Source organism: Budorcas taxicolor, chromosome 21 (genome assembly GCF_023091745.1).
Source record: "Budorcas taxicolor isolate Tak-1 chromosome 21, Takin1.1, whole genome shotgun sequence".
Taxonomy (NCBI): Eukaryota; Metazoa; Chordata; class Mammalia; order Artiodactyla; family Bovidae; genus Budorcas; species Budorcas taxicolor.
This window is the reverse complement of record NC_068930.1, coordinates 61,114,173-61,133,979: the sequence shown is the minus strand read 5'-3', so window position 1 is coordinate 61,133,979 and position 19,807 is coordinate 61,114,173. Positions and strand designations below refer to the sequence as shown.

Below are 19,807 nucleotides of genomic sequence, written 5' to 3'. Positions count from 1 at the left end.
GGTGCCCCGGAGGGGATCCTGGAAACACAAAATGACATTAGGTAAAAACCAGGAAATCTGAATAGAACGTGGGTGCTAGTTAATACTAACGTAGCAATACTGGTTCATTAACTGTGACAAGCGTACCAGACTTATGTTAGATGTTAACAGTGGGAGAAACTGGGTGAGAAGCACATAAGGGAACTATCTGTACTATCTTGGCAACTTCTTTGTAAACGGAAGACTTCTAAAATAAAACTAAAAGAAAAAACACCCCACCCTTTGGGTGTAGAATGAATAAAGGTGGCTTTTGACTGCCTTGCTCTGAGTCCATGCAAATCAAAAATGGGCCAATATGTTCCCAGCACCTTATCAGAGAAGCAGGCTACAGGAGATGGGGAGGGATTGGGCGGGGGGGGGGGGGGGGGGGGGGGTTGGGTGGGGATGTTGTCAAGGTTATACAGATAACTGGGACAAAGGGGCGGGATCTCCAGTCTCCTGACCACTGGCCCCAGACAGTGACAGAGGAAGCACTGTCCCACATCAGTGTCATGAAGGCGTGGGGCCGTGTGATCTCTGAGGACCCTCTGAACTCTCACAGCCTGGTGGCTATTCAGTGTCTGTAATCTTTAAAAACTATGAAGCCATTGCACTGATGGAAATTCAGACAGTTCCCTGAGAGTGATACTATACAGCAAAGGGCCTTCCCAGCATCCCTGCAGATCACACCGTGCAGACTCTGCACTTTCTAGCTGTGTGACCTCAGGCAAGTGACTTAACTTCTCTGTGCCTTCACTTTCTTATCTGGAAATGGAAATGCCAATAACATCGACCAGAAAGAAGTCACTGTGAGAATCCAATCAGTTCAGTTCAGTTCAGTTCAGTCACTCAGTCATGTTCGACTCTTTGCGACCCCATGAACTGCAGCACGCCAGGCCTCCCTGTCCATCACCAACTCCCGGAGTTCACTCAGACTCATGTCAGTGATGCCATCCAACCATCTCATCCTCTGTCGTCCCCTTCTCCTCCTGCCCCCAATCCCTCCCAGCATCAGAGTCTTTTCCAATGAGTCAACTCTTTGCATAAGGTGGCCAAAGGACTGGAGTTTCAGCTTTAGCATTAGTCCTTCCAAAGAACACCCAGGGCTGATCTCCTTCAGGATGGACTGGTTGGATCTCCTTGCAGTCCAAGGGACTCTCAAGAGTCTTCTCCAACACCACAGTTCAAAAGCATCAATTCTTTGGGACTCAGCCTTCTTCACAGTCCAACTCTCACATCCATACATGACCACTGGAAAAACCATAGCCTTGACTAGACGGACCTTTGTTAGCAAAGTAATGTCTCTGCTTTTCAATATGCTATCTAGGTTGGTCATAACTTTTCTTCCAAGGAGTAAGCAATAAGATCATGCAAAGAACACTGGGTAAAAGTGGGACAAGTCTGTATCAGAGCATGAGCCTTAGGGCTTTGCTTTCTGCTTGAAAATACAGAAGCTCACAGGGAGGAGTAGTGGGGAGGGCACAGAAGTCAACAGAAGGCGTCTCCTCCAGTTCTGTGGTCTTCAGGGCTGCCCCAATCCCTGTGGCCACAGAGGGGGCAGTAGGGGACAGAAGTGGGAAGGCCTCCAGCTCCCAACCTGTGGTCTTAACAGTATCCTGTGGTCTCACTTCTAGGATCAGATTCAAGGCTCTGGACACAGGGCTCAGCATCTGCCTCCTCCAGGAAGTCTGCCTGGATCAGCCCACCTGGACATGTTCCCTCCCTCTTCCAGGCCCCTCGCTGTCCTACCTTTCACACAGCACTCAGACATCTCCTCCCCGCGCCATCTCATTCATATCCATGCATAGAACTCGCCCTCCCAGACACTCTGAGAAAACAGTGGTAAGATCATAGTTTACCCATCTGCATATGTGTTTAAGATCACAGTTTACCCATCGTCATATGTGTTTAAGATCATAGTTTACCTATTTTCGTACATGTCTTATACCCACACCCATCTGGTATCGGTTGACCTCAGAAAGTCACTTCTTTTTCTTTTCTGCTACTAACTTTCACCCTTGTGAGGGGTGTGCTCTGGCTTAGCTAGGACTGGGGTCAAATCTCAGCCCTGTAACTCACTACCTGTGTGACCCTGGACAGGTGACTTCACTCCCAGTGGCAGATGCTGCTGGGTCCCACCCACTCTTTTTAGCGGACCCCAGCCCTGCTTCCAACAGCTAGATTGGCATCTCTTTGCCCACTGGCTATTTCTGACCAGAGTCAGAGCTTCTCATACTGAGAGCAGAAGGGAGGTGTTGGAACATGAACCATTACCCCCACTGCCTGGAACCAACGGCTCTCAGGAGGTGGTCAATAACACCAGCTCCCTCAGCCCTCGGGGTGGAATGACCTTGAGATATGTGTTCTGCCCTGGCTCCCAAAGTGCCCCAGGAGAAGCCAGCTCCATGTGCCCCCGGGGTAACCAGCATGAGCGTGAAAGTGAAAGTCATTCAGTCGTGTCTGACTCTTTGTGACCGCACGGACTATACAGTCCATGGAATTCTCCAGGCCAGAATACTGGAGTGGGTAGCCTTTCCCTTCCCCAGGGGATCTTCCCAATCCAGGGATTGAACCTAGGTCTCCCTCATTGCAGGCAGATTTTTTACCAGCTGAGCCACAAGGGAAGCCCTTTATTAGGGTTAGGGTTGATTTTATTATCTGTCTCCACTTTCTTATTTCCCCCACTTGTGGTCACTAGGGTCACCTCCCAAATAAACCACTTGCAATCAAATCCCCAGCTTGGGAAGCCTTTGAGGTTTTGCCTTTGGGAAGCACAAACAAGGGCGCTCCCCCTCCAGCCTCAGTTTCATTATCTGTAAAACGAGGATCATGGCAGAGTCCACCTCACAGGATTGCTGTGAGGATTCAATGAGACGACAATCATACTATACTGTACTTGGTACAGGGCCTGACATTAATAAGCATGCTCCACACAGACCACTACTATTGTTTTGAGTAGGGTTTATTGCAAACTTTTTGAGGACTGAACCATTTGATGAAGTGGGCATGACTTACACCCAATGCAGTTCGCCTTCGGACGGGTCCTCACTCTCTGGTCCACCTCCATCTACACACAGGCCTGGACACACTTCTCCTGATGACCCAGAAAGGTCCAGAAAACAGCCACCCTCAGCACTGCAACCTTACACTTGGGCCTGTTTTTCAGCTGCATCCTCCCCTCAGATCCTAATAGAAGAGTGGACAACCAACCAGGCCTGCAGCCTGGGAATGCTGACCGGAACACCTGCTGGTGTGAGTCTCCAATTTTACTTTCTATGCAGTTTCATCATCTGCTCTGAAGCCTTCAGTCAGTTCAAAACGGAACGCCTTTAGGTGGGGGAGGAATGAAACAACAGATCTAGTTTCCTGAGGACTACAGTCTCCCTGCCTGCCCCCTCTAACCCTCTCCCAGGCTGACTTGGTGCTGTGGTGGGGCTGGGCAGGTCCACAGGCTGGCGGTGGCCTCCCTTTGCTCCCCCGGGATTCTGCTTGGTCTTCAGGCCTCTCTGGTACCCACTCACTACGGCAGGGGCCTCTGTGGGACTTTACTAGAGGCCCCAAGTTGTTGTTGCTGTTCTTGTTCAGTCATTAAGTCGTGTCCAACTCTTTGTGACTCATGGACTGCAGCACGCCAGGCTCCCCTGTCCTTCCCTATCTCCTGGACTTTGCTCAATTTCATGTCCATTGAGTCGGTGACGCTATCTAACCATCTTATCCTCTGCCACTGTCTTCTCCATAAGTTCCAGTAATTCCAAAGTTCAGGTACAACTGCCAAGTTGATGGATTTTTATCCAGTCCATGGTAAATGAGTCCACTGTCCACCTGAGTCTCCTGTGTTTAGGAGCTTGGACTATTCCCCAGAGAGTAGCGATGCATACCACCCTGAAGGTGAGACCAGCACAAATGGCTGAAAGATGTGATTCTATCTGCGTCAAATCAAACCTGTACGTGGGAGCTCCCCAGCCACCTGGGTTCAAATGCCAGCTCAGGCACTGGCTCACTGTGTCCACCTGGGGACACTCAACTGCATGGTATCTCAGTTGCTTTATCTGTAAAATGGGCATAATAGTAACATCTATCTCAGAGGGCTGTTGTGAGGATAACCTGTACTGGAGAACTTAGACTGTGCCCAGAATATAGTAAGTGCTTGGCGACTGGCTTCCTTGGAGGCCCAGATGGTAAAGAATCTGCCTGCAATGCAGGAGACCTGAGTTCGATCCCTGGGTTGGGAAGATCCCCTGGAGAAGGGCATGGCAACCCACTCCAGTATTCTTGCCTGGATAATCCCATGGACAGAGGAGCCTGGTGGGTTACAGTCCATGGGGTCGCAAAGACTTGGACACGACTGAACAACTAACCCTTTCACCCTTTGGGGAATGCTAGCTATTACAGATGTGGGGGTCTGAACACAAGATCAACAGGACACACACGTTCAGCAGAAATGACTTCTGGATGCAGACCAGTGGCTGTCAGAGGCCAGGCAAAGAAGGAATAGGGAGTAACTGCTTAATGGATATGGGGCTTTATCTTGGGGCAGTGAAGTATTTTGGAACTAGACAGAAGTGCTGCTTGCGTAACCTTGTGCACATACTAAATCGCTCACTTGAAAAAAGCTAATTTTATGTTACGTGAATTTCACCTCAATTTTAAAAAGCCCTGAACAAAAAAAGACTTCTGGGTAGTAGGTAGGTGGAAAAAGAGTAGGTGGCAAAGACCTTTATCAGACACTTTACTTCTTACTTTATCATTTCTGTCCAGCTTGATATTTTTTTTTACTATATATATATATCACTTTTAAAATTAAATTAAAAAAATTTAAAGGAAGTAGCATGTATGGGGGTGGTGGAGAGTGTGTGGGATTTGATGAGCTCTGACTCATCTTTTATTATGTACCTATCTATCTTCCTCTGTAATGTTTGCACCATGGGGAGGAAAATACTATTAATGGCCCCATTTCAAAGAGAAAAGTGAGGTTCAGAAAATTTAAGCCATTTCCCAACTCACAGAGCCTGACTCAAAACCAAAAAAAAAAAAACCACTCAGACAAGAGAAACCTTTCGATTATATTCCACAGCCCCTCATCCTCACATGTAAAATGATTTCTCGGGTTCCTCAGGCTCTGATATTCTCTAGTCCCTGGATGCCTGGCTGAGTTCTCGAAGTGCCAGTCCTGCTTGGGACACCCAAGTGCCCAGACACACCCCGCTAGCCACGCTGCCCAAGGCTCCGCAGCGGGACTCCTGCTCTCCAAGCAGAAACCAGACGGCCCAACAGTCCCTCAATCCTGAGTTCTGGTTGGAATGCTGATAAGCCTAAGAAGAGAGCAAACGGGCGGCCATCTAGAGGGCAGCTACTTCCGTACAGCTGTACCCGCCCACCGGCCACAGGTGGAGAGACCACCCCACTCACCCCAGCTGCCTCCCGGTGTAGGATCCTGGCCGCCTCCGCCCGGCCCAGACCCAGCTGCAGCCACACCGGGCACGTCTTGACGAGTTTCTCCAGGACGCTGATGTCCCGGCGAGGAAGGCAGTTTTTCGGAGTGCCTGGCAGGCCGGGCCCCACTCCGTCTTCCTTCTCCTCTTCCTGTCTTTCTCCTTTGCCAACATCTGGAATAGGACTGCGAACAGAATAGAATGATCAGTGCATCCTGACGCAGGTCCAGAGAGGACTTGACAACAAGTGGGGATTCCATTCTTATTGGATTGAATAAATCATGCTTGCTTATTCAGCATCTGCATAGCCAGGGCCTTTTGGGGAGTTAAAAAAATGGACATGATCTTCACCTTACGGCACTTAACATGAGTAAGACATACACAGACACAACCAGCTGCAGCACAAGATCAGACTAAATATAGCAAGAGGACAGTGCAATGGAAGGAGCCAATTCCAACCCAGGGAGGGTTCATGAAAACAATGGCATTTGAGCCGAGACCTGAAGAGAATTTAAAAAAACAACAACTTCCTAACTGAAGTGTCATTTACACACAGTAAAATGCACTAGTCTTTAATATACAATTAGACAAACTTTGACATATGTCTGCACCCAAGTAACCATCACCCAGATCAAGACAGAGTTGTGCTGTCCAGTATGATAGCCACTAGTCATGTCAACGCTTAAGAGTCAGCCGTCTGAACTGAGACACGCTGTAAGTGTAAAAAACACACAGGACTTCAAAGACTTGGTACAAAAAAAAAGACCACAAAATAGTCCATTAATAATATTTTACATTGATTGTGTATTGAAATGATCATTTTTGGACATACTGAGATAGAACATTATTAAAATTAATTTCACCTCTTTCTTTTTCCTTTTTTTCTGGTAGTGTGACTACCAGAAAATGTAAAACTACATAAGGCGCTTGCGTTGTATTTTGGGTAGATATGCTGATACAGACATTTCCAGGTTTCCCTGTCTCTCTCCCAGTCAATCCCCAGGATGAGGATGTAACAGGTTAGGGCCCCTGAGAAAGGAAGACCATCACAGGCCTGAGACATGGCAGGACAAGTAGAGGACCGGCCCAAGAGTTTCCAGACTCTCCACAACACGCTTCCCCCACCCGACCCCCTACACACACACGCACGTGAGTTTGATTCCAGGAAAGGAGCAACAGCATCTTGGGGCCTCAAATTCTGAGTCGGGGGTGGGGTGGGGTAGGGGCTGTGTGGTCTGTCTGCCTGCTACCTGAGGAACAAAATCTCTCAGGGTATCTGCAGGGGTGAAAACCTTTTTCTTTGTGGTTGCTGTTTTTGTTTGTTTTTTAGCTGTGCCCTGACCAGGGATCAAACCCGAGCCCGCTTCAATAGAAGCATGGAGTCCTAACCACCAGACCACCAGGGACTTCCCATGGGTGAAAACCTCAATCAGATAGAAAAGGGTAGTTATAAAACCAGGAAGATGCAGCTGGTGCCTTTCCTTTCTCCTGTATCCCTGAGATGCTGCCGAAGGGCACCAGAGATCAGGTCGGCATCTGCTGTTAAGGAGCTGCCTGGGGGTGGGGTAGGATGAGGCCAGGATGAGCCCTGCTAGACGCACAGAAAAGTGGAACCATTTGCTGAGGTCAGAGGACATGGCGGACCCAGGAGTCCTGATGAGGGAACAGCATTCCCTAGAGGGGAGGGCGGGGGTCCTGGCGGTTCTCTGGGTGGTGGGGAGGCTGGGAAGGTGAGGTTAAACAGGTCTAATTGTGTTGGATTTTGCAGAGACCAGACTAGAAAGATATGTATAGCGAGAGATCCAACAAAGTCAGTGTACTAAAAATTCCCTCTTCTGATGCTCCTCACTCCTAAATCCTTCTAGAAGCCCACCCTCCCTCCCTGGAAGCGGCGTGTGTCGGAGGTTCTTATGAATTTCTCCTCTGGGTCCACACAAGAGTGTGCCAGGTCACCAGGCCAACAGTAGTGTCCAGACAGCTGCGGGCGTCATGGGGCTGGGAGGGGCAGCTGGGGGGCATCTACAGGCTGTGGAACTGGGTCTCATTTAGAGTTTGAGAGCAGGGCAGCCCAGCTCATACGGACATGACCTCTTCCCAGGGCCCGAAGTATGGTCCACATCTCCTCTGGGAAAGCAGTAAAGACAGGGGAGGCCAGAATCACCCAGAAATACACATTCTTGGTCTTCTAGGTTCTTCTAGCCTTCCTTGGAAGCACAAAAATATCTTCTGGCACCAAAAGGCTTTATAATCATCCTAAAATCTTCTTGCTTGGCCCCAGGCTTCCTCTCAGAGGCCAGTTAGGACTCTAACAGCCACCGGAGTGAGAGCAATTGGCTCCCATTTCCTCTCTGCCACTAACTAGGCTTAGGTTGCTTAGTGAAGTCTGTGAGAACATCTGTTCCCTCTTAGGGCTTCAGTTTCTGCATCTGTACAAAGGGGAGAAGTGGCCTAGAAGACTCCTCTTTTGCCAGGTGGCCTAGGTAGGACCCGGACTTTCTGGACAAGGGTCCCCATTTTCTCTTGTGGAACCAAGATCAAACAAACTTTGAAACAAATGAGAAAGTTCACCTTGAATTCATTTATACTATGAATATTTTCTGAGGGCCTGAAAGCACCAGATGTTGTTCCAGGCATGGGGTTAGAGCAGAGAACAAAATAGCTTAAAAAGGAGAAAAACCCCTCATCTCTGGGAGAGAAGTCAGGCCACAGACAAGGTGAAGGGGTGCCCTGGGGTGTTAGATGGTGCTGAGCACCAGCCAGGCAAGCAAAGGGCTGGGGTCAGGGGAGCCCTCATTGAAAAGACTGAGTAACATCTGGATGCAGACAGCTGGGGAAAAGATTCCAGACTCGGGCAGCAAAGGCCTCGAGCAGCAGGCTTGAGTTGCCTGGTCCAGGAGGAACCACGAGGAAGCTTGGGGGTGGCAGGAGGTAGAAGGGTGAGGGTGGGAGAAGGTGAGGTCAGGGACCACAGTGGGGTGGGGTGGGGGTGTGTGTGTGTGTCTCTCTAAGGATTCTGGATCTACTGGGAGAGTTGCCTCTAAATCCACATAAGTAAGCACCTTCCCTGGGCTTCCGGCTAGCAACTTGCTCTCACCAGCCCCTGGGTTTTCTTGGCAAGAAGAAATGGACTGGTTACGATGTGGTGGGGCCTGGCTGGCCTCTGGGCCCACAGACATGAACCCAATCCCCTATCCCCAGCCCTCAGCAGTCCCACCTGCCTCTTGAGGTACAGCCTGCTGCTTTCACGGTGACCAAGTAGAAACTCTGCCCCAGGCTCCAGCAAAGGGACTGTGTCATCTCTCCTTTTGTGATCATGTCCCTGCCCCGCTCTAAAACTCTCAATGGCTCCCACTGCCGGAAGAGTCCAATCCAGTCCCTGATACTGAAGGCATTCCCACTGGGAGCCCCCAGCCCACAGAAGGAGGCTGCTGTCCACCACCCCTGCAAAACCTGCACATCCCCACTTGACACTCTTGCTCCAGCTATTCTGTCCACCTGCAGTGCCTTCAGATTCTCTGTGACTTCCTCTCAACAGGTAGGCAAACATTCATTAGACTGGACACAGAAAGCAAGAACCAGAAAGGAAAAGATGGATAAGTTAGTCATATCAACATTGAAACTTGTGCCCATGGAAACACCTCATGAAGAAAATGAAGACTCAAAAAAAAAAAAAAAAAAAAACCACCCTGAAGACTCAAACTACAGGCTAGGAGCAAATATTTGCAAAGCATGTATCTAATAGAGATCACACAAATTAATTTTTTAAAGGGGCTTTGAGGATGCATCAAAGAAGAAGACATGGCCAGGAAGCAGGTAAAAAGTGCTTGACATCATTAGTCATTAAGGAAATGCAAATTAAAACCACAATAAGATACCACGACACAACCACTGGGCTAAAATTAAAAAGACTGATAACATCACATGATGGCAAGGATAGGAAGTAAACAGAACGCTCATGCTTTATTGGTGAGAATGCAAATTGGTACGACCACTATGAAAAAAGGCAGTCTTTTCAAATCAACTTTCATATACACCTGCCCCATGGCTGAGCCATTCCATTCATAGATATGTACCCAAAAGAAAGGCAAAAGTATGCCCATGAAAAGACCTCTCCTTGAGTGTTCATATCAGCTTTATTCACAATAGCCCCAAACTGGTCCAGATATTCATCAATCAGAATCAACAGACAAGTGGTACCTTACACAGTGGAAAAATTTCAACAAACAGGAACCACTGATATACACAATCCCATGTATAAACCTCAAAAACACTGCTGAGAGAAAGGAGCCAGATGCCAAAAAATACATATGATATGTATCCATTTATATGAAGTTCAGCTGGTACACTTAGCTAAGTATACTTACATTTTATTATATGCAAATTTTACACCAAAACAGTAAAAAAAGAACCATAAAGAAATACTGAACTCTAGTTAGTGATATACGTGCTAAATATTCTGGGGTGTCCAGAACTTTCTTTAAAATGCAGAAGAAAAAATAAGGTGGAGAGACAGAGGAATAAACAAAAACATCAAGGGTAAGTGCTTACTCCAAAATTATTTTGACTCTTCTGTATGTCTAGTATATTTTTTATAACAAACCACTGGGGATAAAGTTTTCCCATCCTTCAGGGCCCTCCAAGCCCTAGGTTAGGATCCAGGCTGTGTGATCTCTGGCCAGATCCTTTACTTCTCTGGGCTTCCATTTATTCACTTGTATAAAAATACTTCATAGGATAATTGTGAAAATTTGATGGGACATTTGTCAAGAACTTGGCAGAGTGCACACAATTCAGGAAATGCTAGCTACTGCTTCTCTTTTCAGCTCGCTAATTGGAATTCTTATTTTCCTCTTCTTACTATAGTTCTCCCACATCGCAGCCTTGATTGTAGGACTCAGCACATTTAGAGTGGGGTACACCTTTGTGTATTGCACTCATCTTATACCCAAGTCAATCCCAGTCCAAGTTCAAGTGCTAGGGAACCACGGCTTGACATGAACAAAAAAGCCAATTTTGGGGCACAGAAACAAATAACTTGGAGGATCCCTTTTGTAACTTGAGCTCAGCTTCTGCCGGTGGAAAGACAAATAAGACCTAGGGTTACTGCAGAAACCTTCCAGAGATGAGCACTGAAGGGGCTACGCGCGGCCACTCAGACTAAACACTCAAGAGGCCAAAGGCTCTTAAGATGCTGCTTTCCAGGAATTGTCCAAGTTGTTCAATGTTCTCCTTCCCCTCTGGGTGGGCAAGGGTGGAAGCAACAAGGGTTTGCTCAGGGCCCTCTAAGTGGTGGTTTGGCAGGATCGGAGGCTGGGAGTGGCAACTCTAAGTTTCAAAGGCTGCAGCAGGGACTATAAGTTAGCGAAGGAGCAACTGAGCCTGGGGGAGGTTTGGGCCTTACACCAGATCACAAGAGCAGCAGAGCCCTGGAGGGACAGAGTGGCAGGGACACCTGCTCTGACAAGGCCAAGGAAGGGTAATGGGGCCAGGAAGATGGCCCCTACCCCGAGTCCCTGATGACCTTCAGCCTCAGGTCACTTGAGCTCTCTGGATGCCCGCTTGTGACTATTAAACGCTGGAACTGATGCTGGAGCTCCAGGCTGGACTGTTGGGCTCAAGCAGGATGGCAGAGGTGCAAACACCCTGAGCCGGCATCGTGCAGGCTGCTGCAGAGCCATGATCACGGTCATTAAACAGCTTGGCCACACCAGCTCTGACTTTAAGGGACCATCACTGAGCCCACACCACAGCCAATATGTCATCTGCTGGCACAGTCAACCGCCCCAGCTCCCACACCCTCCTGCTCACCAGCCAAGCTCCAGCTGAGGGCCCTGCGAAGGCAGCCACCGGAACCCCGAGTAATGAATGGCACTGTTAGCACAAAATAATGAGCCCAGACACTTCAGGGCAATTCCACGGGAAAGAGAAATCATTCCATGACTTGTTTCCCTTCTGCTTGCACAGGAGAAATATAGAGAACGGCTCTAATCAGCAGTCCTAACAGCCTTTCAATTCAAGGGGTGGGCTGTCCGAGGACACCCAGGCTGCCCCACCCAGGTGCAGGGTGGCCAGACACCAGGAAAAACCCTTGCCTTGGGCCACAGGGACCAGGCCTGGGCTCGGCATCCTGGCTTATTTGGGGACCTTCTCACCAGCTCCCACAGGAAGGAGGGACTTGGCATGGTGTGTCCACCCTGGCATGCTGCCTGCATTGAGTCATGGGCCTACTAAACCTTGGTGAGGAGAAAGGAAAGCCCTGCTCTGGGGTGGAGAGGCCACCCGAGGGGCCCACCTGGGTGTGGGGTCAGCTAAGAGTGCAGACCCCTGGCTGGATGCTGCCTGTCTGGGAGAAGGCCCCTTAGTTCCCAGCTTACGAGGACGCTGGCCTTGGGCTGCCTGTGTGGGCCCCGGGGAAGCAGCTCAGAAAGTTCCAATGACGCATCACTGGAAGAACTAAGGCCCCCTTGTGCAGACTTGGCCGGAACTCGGGGGATGGCGGGGGAGTGTGGGATGGAAGGGGAGGACTGGGGAAAGGCCAGTTCCGTCCCACCCGCAGTCCTGACCAGGCCCCTGCTCCAGGACCAAGTGAGCCTATTGAGAGAAAGAAACCTGGTCCCAGCAGTCAGTGTCATGGGATGGCCCGATCACTCCGTACAGGGGTTGAGTACATGAAGACATGGAGGGGCCAGGGTGGGAGGGGCGAGCCCTGGAAATGCCAGTCAGGGCAGCAACGTGCCTGCTCATCCTCAATAGCCCATGGCATACAGTCATCCTCACGCCTACTGGAGAGGGCAGCACTGTGTCCCCCAAAGAGACAGATCCAAATTCTAGCACCCAGCCCCTGAGAATGTGACCTCACTTGGAAAAAGGATCTTTGTAAATGTAATTAAGGATGACATCATTCTGGATTTAGTGTTAGTCGCTCAGTCGTGTCTGACTCCTTGCAAACTCATGGACTGTACCCTGCCAGGCTCCTCTGTCCATGGATTCTCTAGGTAAGAATACTGGAGTGGGTTGCCATTCTCTTCTCCAGGGGATCTTCCCAACCCAGGAATCAAACCCAGCTTTCCTGCATTGCAGGCAGATTCTTTACTGTCTGAGCCACTAGGGAAGCTCTATGGATTTAGGGTGGACCCTAAATTCAGTGAGAGGTGTTATCATAGAAAGACAGAGAGGAATCCTCTGGCTTCGGTGGTTAGGGCTCTGAGCTTCCACTGCAGGAGGCAGGGGTTCTTAGTTTAGGGAACTAAGATCCCACATGCACAGACACGGAGATATAAGAAAATCACATGAAGGCAGGGAAGAAAGTAGAGTTAGGAGTTTTGAACACCAAGGATTGACGGCTACCACCAGAGGCTGCAGAGAGGCATGGCCCTATTCTCTCAAAGCTTCCAGACAGAACCAACCCTGCTGACCCCTTGGTCTTGAACTTCTGGCCTCCAGAACCATGAGAAAATACATTTCTATTGTTAACAGCTCCAAGGTTCATGATGACTTGCTGCTGCAGCTCTTGGAAAGTAACATATCTACCTGACAGTCTCATGTAAAGATGAGGACACTGAGGCACAGAAAGGTTAAACAGCTCATCCAAGGTTGTGCACGTGTGCTCCGTCATGTCTGACTCTTGGGAACACTTTGGACTGTAGCCCACCAGGCTCCTCTGTCCATGGGGGTTTTTCAGGCAAGAATATTGGAGTGGGTTGCCATTTCCAATCCAGGGGATCTTCCCCATCCAGGGATCAAACCCGAGGTTCCTGGGCCTCCTGCAGCTCCTGCATTGCAGGTGGATTCTTTGCTTGCTGAGCCATCAGGGAAGCCCAAGGTCACACAGCCTCTAAGTGGCAGAGCTGGGCTTCATATCTGGACAATCTGAACCCAGAGTCTGGGCTACTCACCTCTACACTATTCTAGTTCTTGAAGAAACTTTGAAAATTTCCCATGTGTATGTATCCTTATAGTACTTGGCAAAGAAAGTGCTCATTAAAGTTTGTTGACCCATTCGGAATTTATATAAACACAGAGACACAGAAATATAAACATACACAGAAATAACGTCCTGAAGGCTCTGTATGACATCAGTAAGAACTGTTATTTCTGAGAAGTGCATGTAGGGGGTTGTTTCAAATTTTTATGCCAATTATGCATTACTTCTATGATTAAAATCACCTTAAATCAATGTGTAGAAATATGCAGGTTTGTCACATAAATGCATGCAGGGTGGAGAGCTGGTGGCTTTGGGATCTCCTGAGCCGGCTTGGTGATCATTTCACACACTGCAAAGCCAGCTCCGCACTGACTCGCTAAGAGGTCTATTTGCCTAACCACACTCACCTCCAGTCTCCTCTTCTGTGAAATGGGGAGTAAGTATAACAGGCAGAGAGGGTTTCCCTCGGGAGTAGAGAGGATCAGATGCGCACACTGTGCACTATTATCCCGAGAGTGATTGAGAGCAAACTTCTAAGAGCCATAACTGAATTGCCTGGTGGGGCTTCCATGCCCAAGCTGAGCTTCCGGAAGTCCAAAGCCTCCCTCCTTTTGAAGTGGCAGCTATTTCTCGAGCTGGGGCAAAACTGTCCAGAGGCCCCAGGGGTGTTTTCCTCGTGTCTGATCCTGGAGAACCAGCTGAGCCTTGACACTCCCAGGGGAGGGGAGGGGCAGTCACTCATGGCTGTGCCCACCCACCTTCTCACTACGATTAGTGGTGGTCATTTCACATTCCACATAGCCCCAAGGTGAAAACTAGGACTCAAGCAGTTTCGGGCCCAGCCCTGCCACATCTGGCCATGTGACCCAGGGTGAGATTTTTCACCTCTGTGGGCCTCAGTTTTCTCATCTGCGCAATGGAGCTGGTAATCCCTGCCACGTGTGCATGAAGCAGCATCTGGCACACAAGAACACCTTGAATATGTCACTACTCTCGCTGGCCTAACCACACATGTGGTCCTGCCCTGTTTCTCCTACAAATGCCAACATGAGAAATGACCTGAGACAGGGGAGAACCCATTGCTCAGCCCCCTGAATGCCACCAGCACACCAAGGAGGAAAAGCACCCCCATGAGAACAAAAACAATTGCACCTGCTCTGAAAGACTGTCAAAATCTAAAAGAGGCGTGCTGTAGCCAGGCCCCAGCAGCCTCACTCCCAGGACACACACAGGCATAAGGAGACAATTGATAATGGAAGCACCTATAATGAAAGAAAATGGGAACAACCAATGTCCATCCATGAGAAACAGACATGAGAAAATGATCAATAAGTTGTGATTCTTCCACCCTGGACTACCACACAGCTGCTAAAAGTTAGGAACCAGGTGCTATTGGGTGAAATCTCAAAATCCTGTCAGTTGCACTGATGTTGATTTCCTGATATTGATCCTTGTGCTGAGGTTATGTAAGAGAATGTCCATGTTTGGGAAATATTCACAGACATATGTGCAGGTAAAGAAGCACAATGTCTGCAACTTACTCTCACAAGTTCAGAAAAAGTGAAGAGAAAACCAACAGATGTGATAAAATGTTCATAATTGGTAAATCTGACTGAAGACTGTACAGGATTGGTAAATCTGACTGAAGACTGTACAGGAATTCACTGTACTACTCCAGTAACTTTTCTGGGAGTCTGAAGTTATTTTAAAAGAAAAAGTTAAGAAGCTTTAAAATCAAACAAACCAAAATCCCAATGTTGAATGAAATAAGCAAACTACAGAAGGAATGAAAACACTTATATAAAGTGTAAAAGTGGACACAACAGTTCTATGTTTTTTTGTAAATACACAGGCACACCAAATCCAGGACAATGGTGGCCTCTGAGGAGCTGGAAGAAAATGGGATCTGGGAACTGTGTGAAGGAGGCTTTGGCCAGTTCTGCAATGATTTATTTATTTTTAAAATGTCAGAAACACGCACCTTCTCCCCAGGTCCTCCAGAACTTGCCACAAGCCCAGGCATTGTAGAGTGGGGGGGGGTCTTAGGATGTTACTGAGTCCAAACTCGCTCTGCTTGCCGCACGACAGGCCAATGAATCAAGGTGTTGAGACAAGGAATATGCCTTTAATCAGAAAGCCGGCTGACCGAGAAGATGGCAGACTAATGTCTCAAAATAACCATTTGTCGGGGTCTGGATGCCAGCTTCTTTTAAAGAACCAGAGAGAAGGGGTGAGGAACTAAAGTCAAAAGGCAGAATAGAGAGGGAGAAGCAGTGAGGAAGTGAAGTATTAATACAAAGGGCTATCAGTCTTACAAAACATCTCCCGGAATGGCCAGCCTGTGGAAGGGGTGTGTTAATCTCTTCTTTCCTGCAGCCATTCACAAGTGGGCAGGGTCAGATTATCTTCCTAATAGCTGAACAAAGGCTAACAGTTAGTCCAACAATTGAGTTTGCCTGGTGACTCAGATGGTAAAGAATCTGCCTGCAATGCAGGAGATGGGGTTCCGACAGTCCACGGAGTCGCAAAGAGTCAGACACAACTGAGTGACTTAAACACATACAGTCCAACAGTCAGGCAGAGGGGCAGGGTCCCCCGAGACAGGCCATCATGTATTGTTATAATGGTGGCGCTAGGGGTGAAGACCCCGCTGCCAGTGCAGAAGACTCGGGTTTGATCCTTGGGTTGGAAGATTCCCTTGAGGAGGGCGTGGCAACCCCCTCCAGTATTCCTGCCTGGAGAATCCCATGGACAGAGGAGCCTGGCGGGCTACAGTCCGTGGGGTCGCAAAGAGTCGGACATGACTGAAGCGACTGAGCATACACATAACAGCAGCAATGAAAAGCAAGTCAAAGAAACAGTTCCAGCACGGAGTCAGACCTGGTTCTTCTCTGCAACAAGAACACCTAAGCCTGTCCCTTCTGCCAGGCCAGTTCCTCCGGGATGACTCGCATTGTTTGTTTTTCTTGGCATTTTTAAGACCGTTCTGGAGCCCGAGGGCCTGTGTTGAAAGGTAATCAAGATGAGTCCATCCAAAGAATCAGGCCCTGGGGGACTTTAAGGAAAATCTTCTGACAGCTGCGACAGCAGAGCAGAAGCCAGAGAAGGTCACTGGGACTGTGTCTCCACACTGTGGCAGCTACAAGACTTAGGCCAAGGAGCAGCAGCTGATGCCAGAGTGAGAGACAGCTTGGAGTTCTGACTACAGGAAGATGCCAGCAGGAACATGCAAGACTGGCGGCAGGCATCTGGAGCTGGGAGAACTCCTTCTGAGGCCCCAGTGCTATGAACAAACACCCACCCTGGGCTTAGTGTCCCCCAGTGTAAACAGGGAGCCTAGGCCACTGATGAAATTAAAATTCATATTTTAGGGCAAGATGAGAAAATTTTAAATAACCTGATCTATTTATTTTTGGCTGTGCTGGGTCATCGTTGTTGCTCGCGGTTTTTGCATCATTGTTGCACGGCGAATGGGGGCTACTGTCTATTAATAGTTGCGATGCAGGGGTTTCTCACTGCAGTGGCTTCTCGTCGTGGAGCACAGGCCCTAGGGCACAGGCTCTGGAGTTGTGGCACATGGGCTTAGCAGTTGTGGCAAATGGGGTTAGTTGCTCTGAGGCATGTGGGATCTTTCCAGACCAGGGATCAAAGTCATGTCCCCAGCACTGGCAGGCAGATTCTTTACTAGTGAGCCACCAGGGAAGCCCGAGATGAGAAAATTTAAACATAAATTTTTTCCTTGCTGGTTTGGGCCTCCTCCTTCCCCTTTAGTGCATGTTGTGCAACCTCATTAAGCAAACCTTCCTAGGTGACAACATTCCTTCTTTAATCTTGTAAGGGGCCACCCAAGACCCGCTACACACTTTGTAGTGTAGATCTGGACTGTGCAACCTGTCAGTGACTTGAGTATGGCCCTTTCTCAAAAACTTACATACCTGGGCTCTGACCTCTAAAAGAATGGAACAATTCTCAGAGCTTTCTGAAAGACAGCCTCCTGGATTATAATGCTCAGGTTGGCTCAAATAAAAATTTTCATTTCCTTCTAGATCAACTATTTTTTTTAAAGATGTATTTATTTCTGGCTGCCCTGGGTCTTCGTCGCTGCATGAGGTCCTTCTCCGGTAGCAGCAAGTGGGATCTACTCTCTGTTGCAGCGTTCAGGCTTCTCACTGAGCACAGGCTCCAGGCATGTGGGCTCAGTAGTTGTGGTGTGGTGTATAGGTTTAGTTGTCCCGCAGCACGTGGACCAGGGATTGAATCTGAGTCCCCTGCACTGGCAGGTGGATTCTTTCCTGCTGAGCCACCAGGGAAGCCCCTAGATCAATTATTGGTTAATTCTTTCATCTACACCACTTGCACAGAGGTCGTGGGACAGGGTAAGGAAGAACTCAGTCACAGTGGACACTTAAGTGGTAACTCCTAGATGAGATGAAGAGCTCAAGATCGTTCATGGAAGAAATCAAGGCTCATCAGATCCTGGGACAGGGCAGGGAAGGCGAACCCATTGGTGAAGGAGGAGAATCTGGGGACTTTGGGGGTGGATGAGCATGAAACCAAGCCCCCCCGGGAACTGAGTTGCCCCACTGAGTTTATGATTAACCTCTCTATCCAAAACTTGATTCCTTTCCTTGGCCCGCCCCTGTTCACCTCAGGATTGAGGTTTATCGAAGAAATGGGGGAACTGAAACTAAGTAGGACACTTTGGGGCCTTCCTGGGTACAAAAGCCCCTTGTTGTGCCCTGTTTCTTGTCTGTAGAAAAAGGCTTTGGTCTCCTAGGCCTTCCCTGAGTTCCAAAGAGCAGACTTAAGCAGTCAGTAATTAGGGAAGTGAAGGAATGCAGAAACAAAGGGAAAGCAGTCCATCAAGAAAAGCAATGACAACTTAGCAGTTCAGTGATTTAAAAAAGTGTCCTAGTCCCTCCTTAAGGGATACGCAGAACAATCTGATGCATATCTTTGAGTTGTTCTGCAGAAACTAAGATCAGCCACCCAGGTAAAGGATGGTCACTACATGGCTGACATAAGCACAGAGACTCCAGACTGGCTGGAACCAGGTTGATGATGAAGATTCCCAAAACATCACCCTGTTGCCTCACTGCCAACCAATCAGAAGTCCCTGAGCTGCTGTTCTCACCCCCAGTATTGCCTTAGAAACCTCTCCCTGAAAGCCACTTGGAACTTCGGGTCTTCCTTTTGAGCACTAACTGCTCATGCTGTTTGCTTGCCACCTGCAGTAAACGCTGTACTTTCCTTCACTACAACCGGGTGTCAGTAGATCGACTTTGCTGCACATGGGTGAGTGGACCCACGTTCTGCTGAGTAACAAGCACTCCAAAAGACCTGTTGCAGCAGTTGGCTTGGATCAGTGATGTGCTATTAAGCACCTGTCCACAACAACAACAACAAAAGTCCTGACGTACAGTGAATGAGGATTGCCATGGCTGTAAGTATTCCCACCATTGCTAATAAGAAGTTATCGATGATTTAACAACTAGCTTAAAATTTCTGAATATTGAACAAGACTTTGTAAGCCTATCAGCTGTCCTCTACCTCAGAGGTTCTCCTAACACTGGGAACTCTCTGTACCATCCCAATACGTAGCTGTATCTGTTTGAAGACCTCTAATGACAGGGAGCTCACTACCTCACTGGGCAAGTCATTCTGAGAAGCAGTCCTCTGTTTCCACTGGGATGAAATCTGTTCCTCTGAATCCTTCCTCTTGTTTCTTTTTCTACCCCTTATAAGGCCGCTGGGACAACACGCCCCATCCCCACGCAGCCCTTCAACTATGCGGAGAAGGCCAGCCCAACTCCTACCCCGATCCTCTAGGGTCATCTCTTTTCCAGGTTGATCAGCCCGCCTCTCCTTGTGGCACCCACAGGCAACACCTTGTGGTACCCACAGGTAACATTTACCTTTTCCCCTGTGTCTGACACTGAGCCACACATTGGTTTACACACACTGTCTCCATGACTTTGCATACGGAGTGCTTTGCTTTCTAGTAATATTTTAAGGTGTACACTGAGATAGTGTTTAGTACAATCACAGAATCATGCAACTATCACTGCAGTTCATTTTAGGATATCTTCACCATCCCAACAAGGGATGCTGTCCTCATTAACTGCCATTCCCCATTTCCTCCTAATGCCCCAGCCGGTGTCAACCACTAATCCCTCTTCTGTCTTTATAGGTTTGCCTTCTGATATTCCCCATACGGACTCATACAGTGTGTGGTCTTTTATGTTTGATTTCTTTCACTTGGCATAATGTTTTTAAGGTTCACCTGGGCTTCCCTGGTGGCTCAGACAGTAAAGAATCTGCCTGCAATGCAGGAAACCCAGGTTCGATCCCTGATCAGGAAGTTCCACTGGAGAAGGGTATGGCACCCCACTCCAGTAATCCTGCCTGGAGAAGTCCATGGACAGAAGAGCCT

The 19,807-nt window shown here is 48.6% G+C and overlaps 1 protein-coding gene across 1 annotated transcript in view; it reads right to left on the bottom strand.

Moving 5' to 3' along the window:
* RIN3 (Ras and Rab interactor 3) overlaps window positions 1-19,807 on the bottom strand; it is a 132,316-nt gene that overhangs the window by 86,174 nt on the left and 26,335 nt on the right. The window contains exon 2 of the mRNA XM_052659715.1: window positions 5,428-5,635. Coding sequence (XP_052515675.1) covers window positions 5,428-5,635 — 208 coding nt within the window. The remainder of the gene's footprint in view (window positions 1-5,427; window positions 5,636-19,807) is intronic.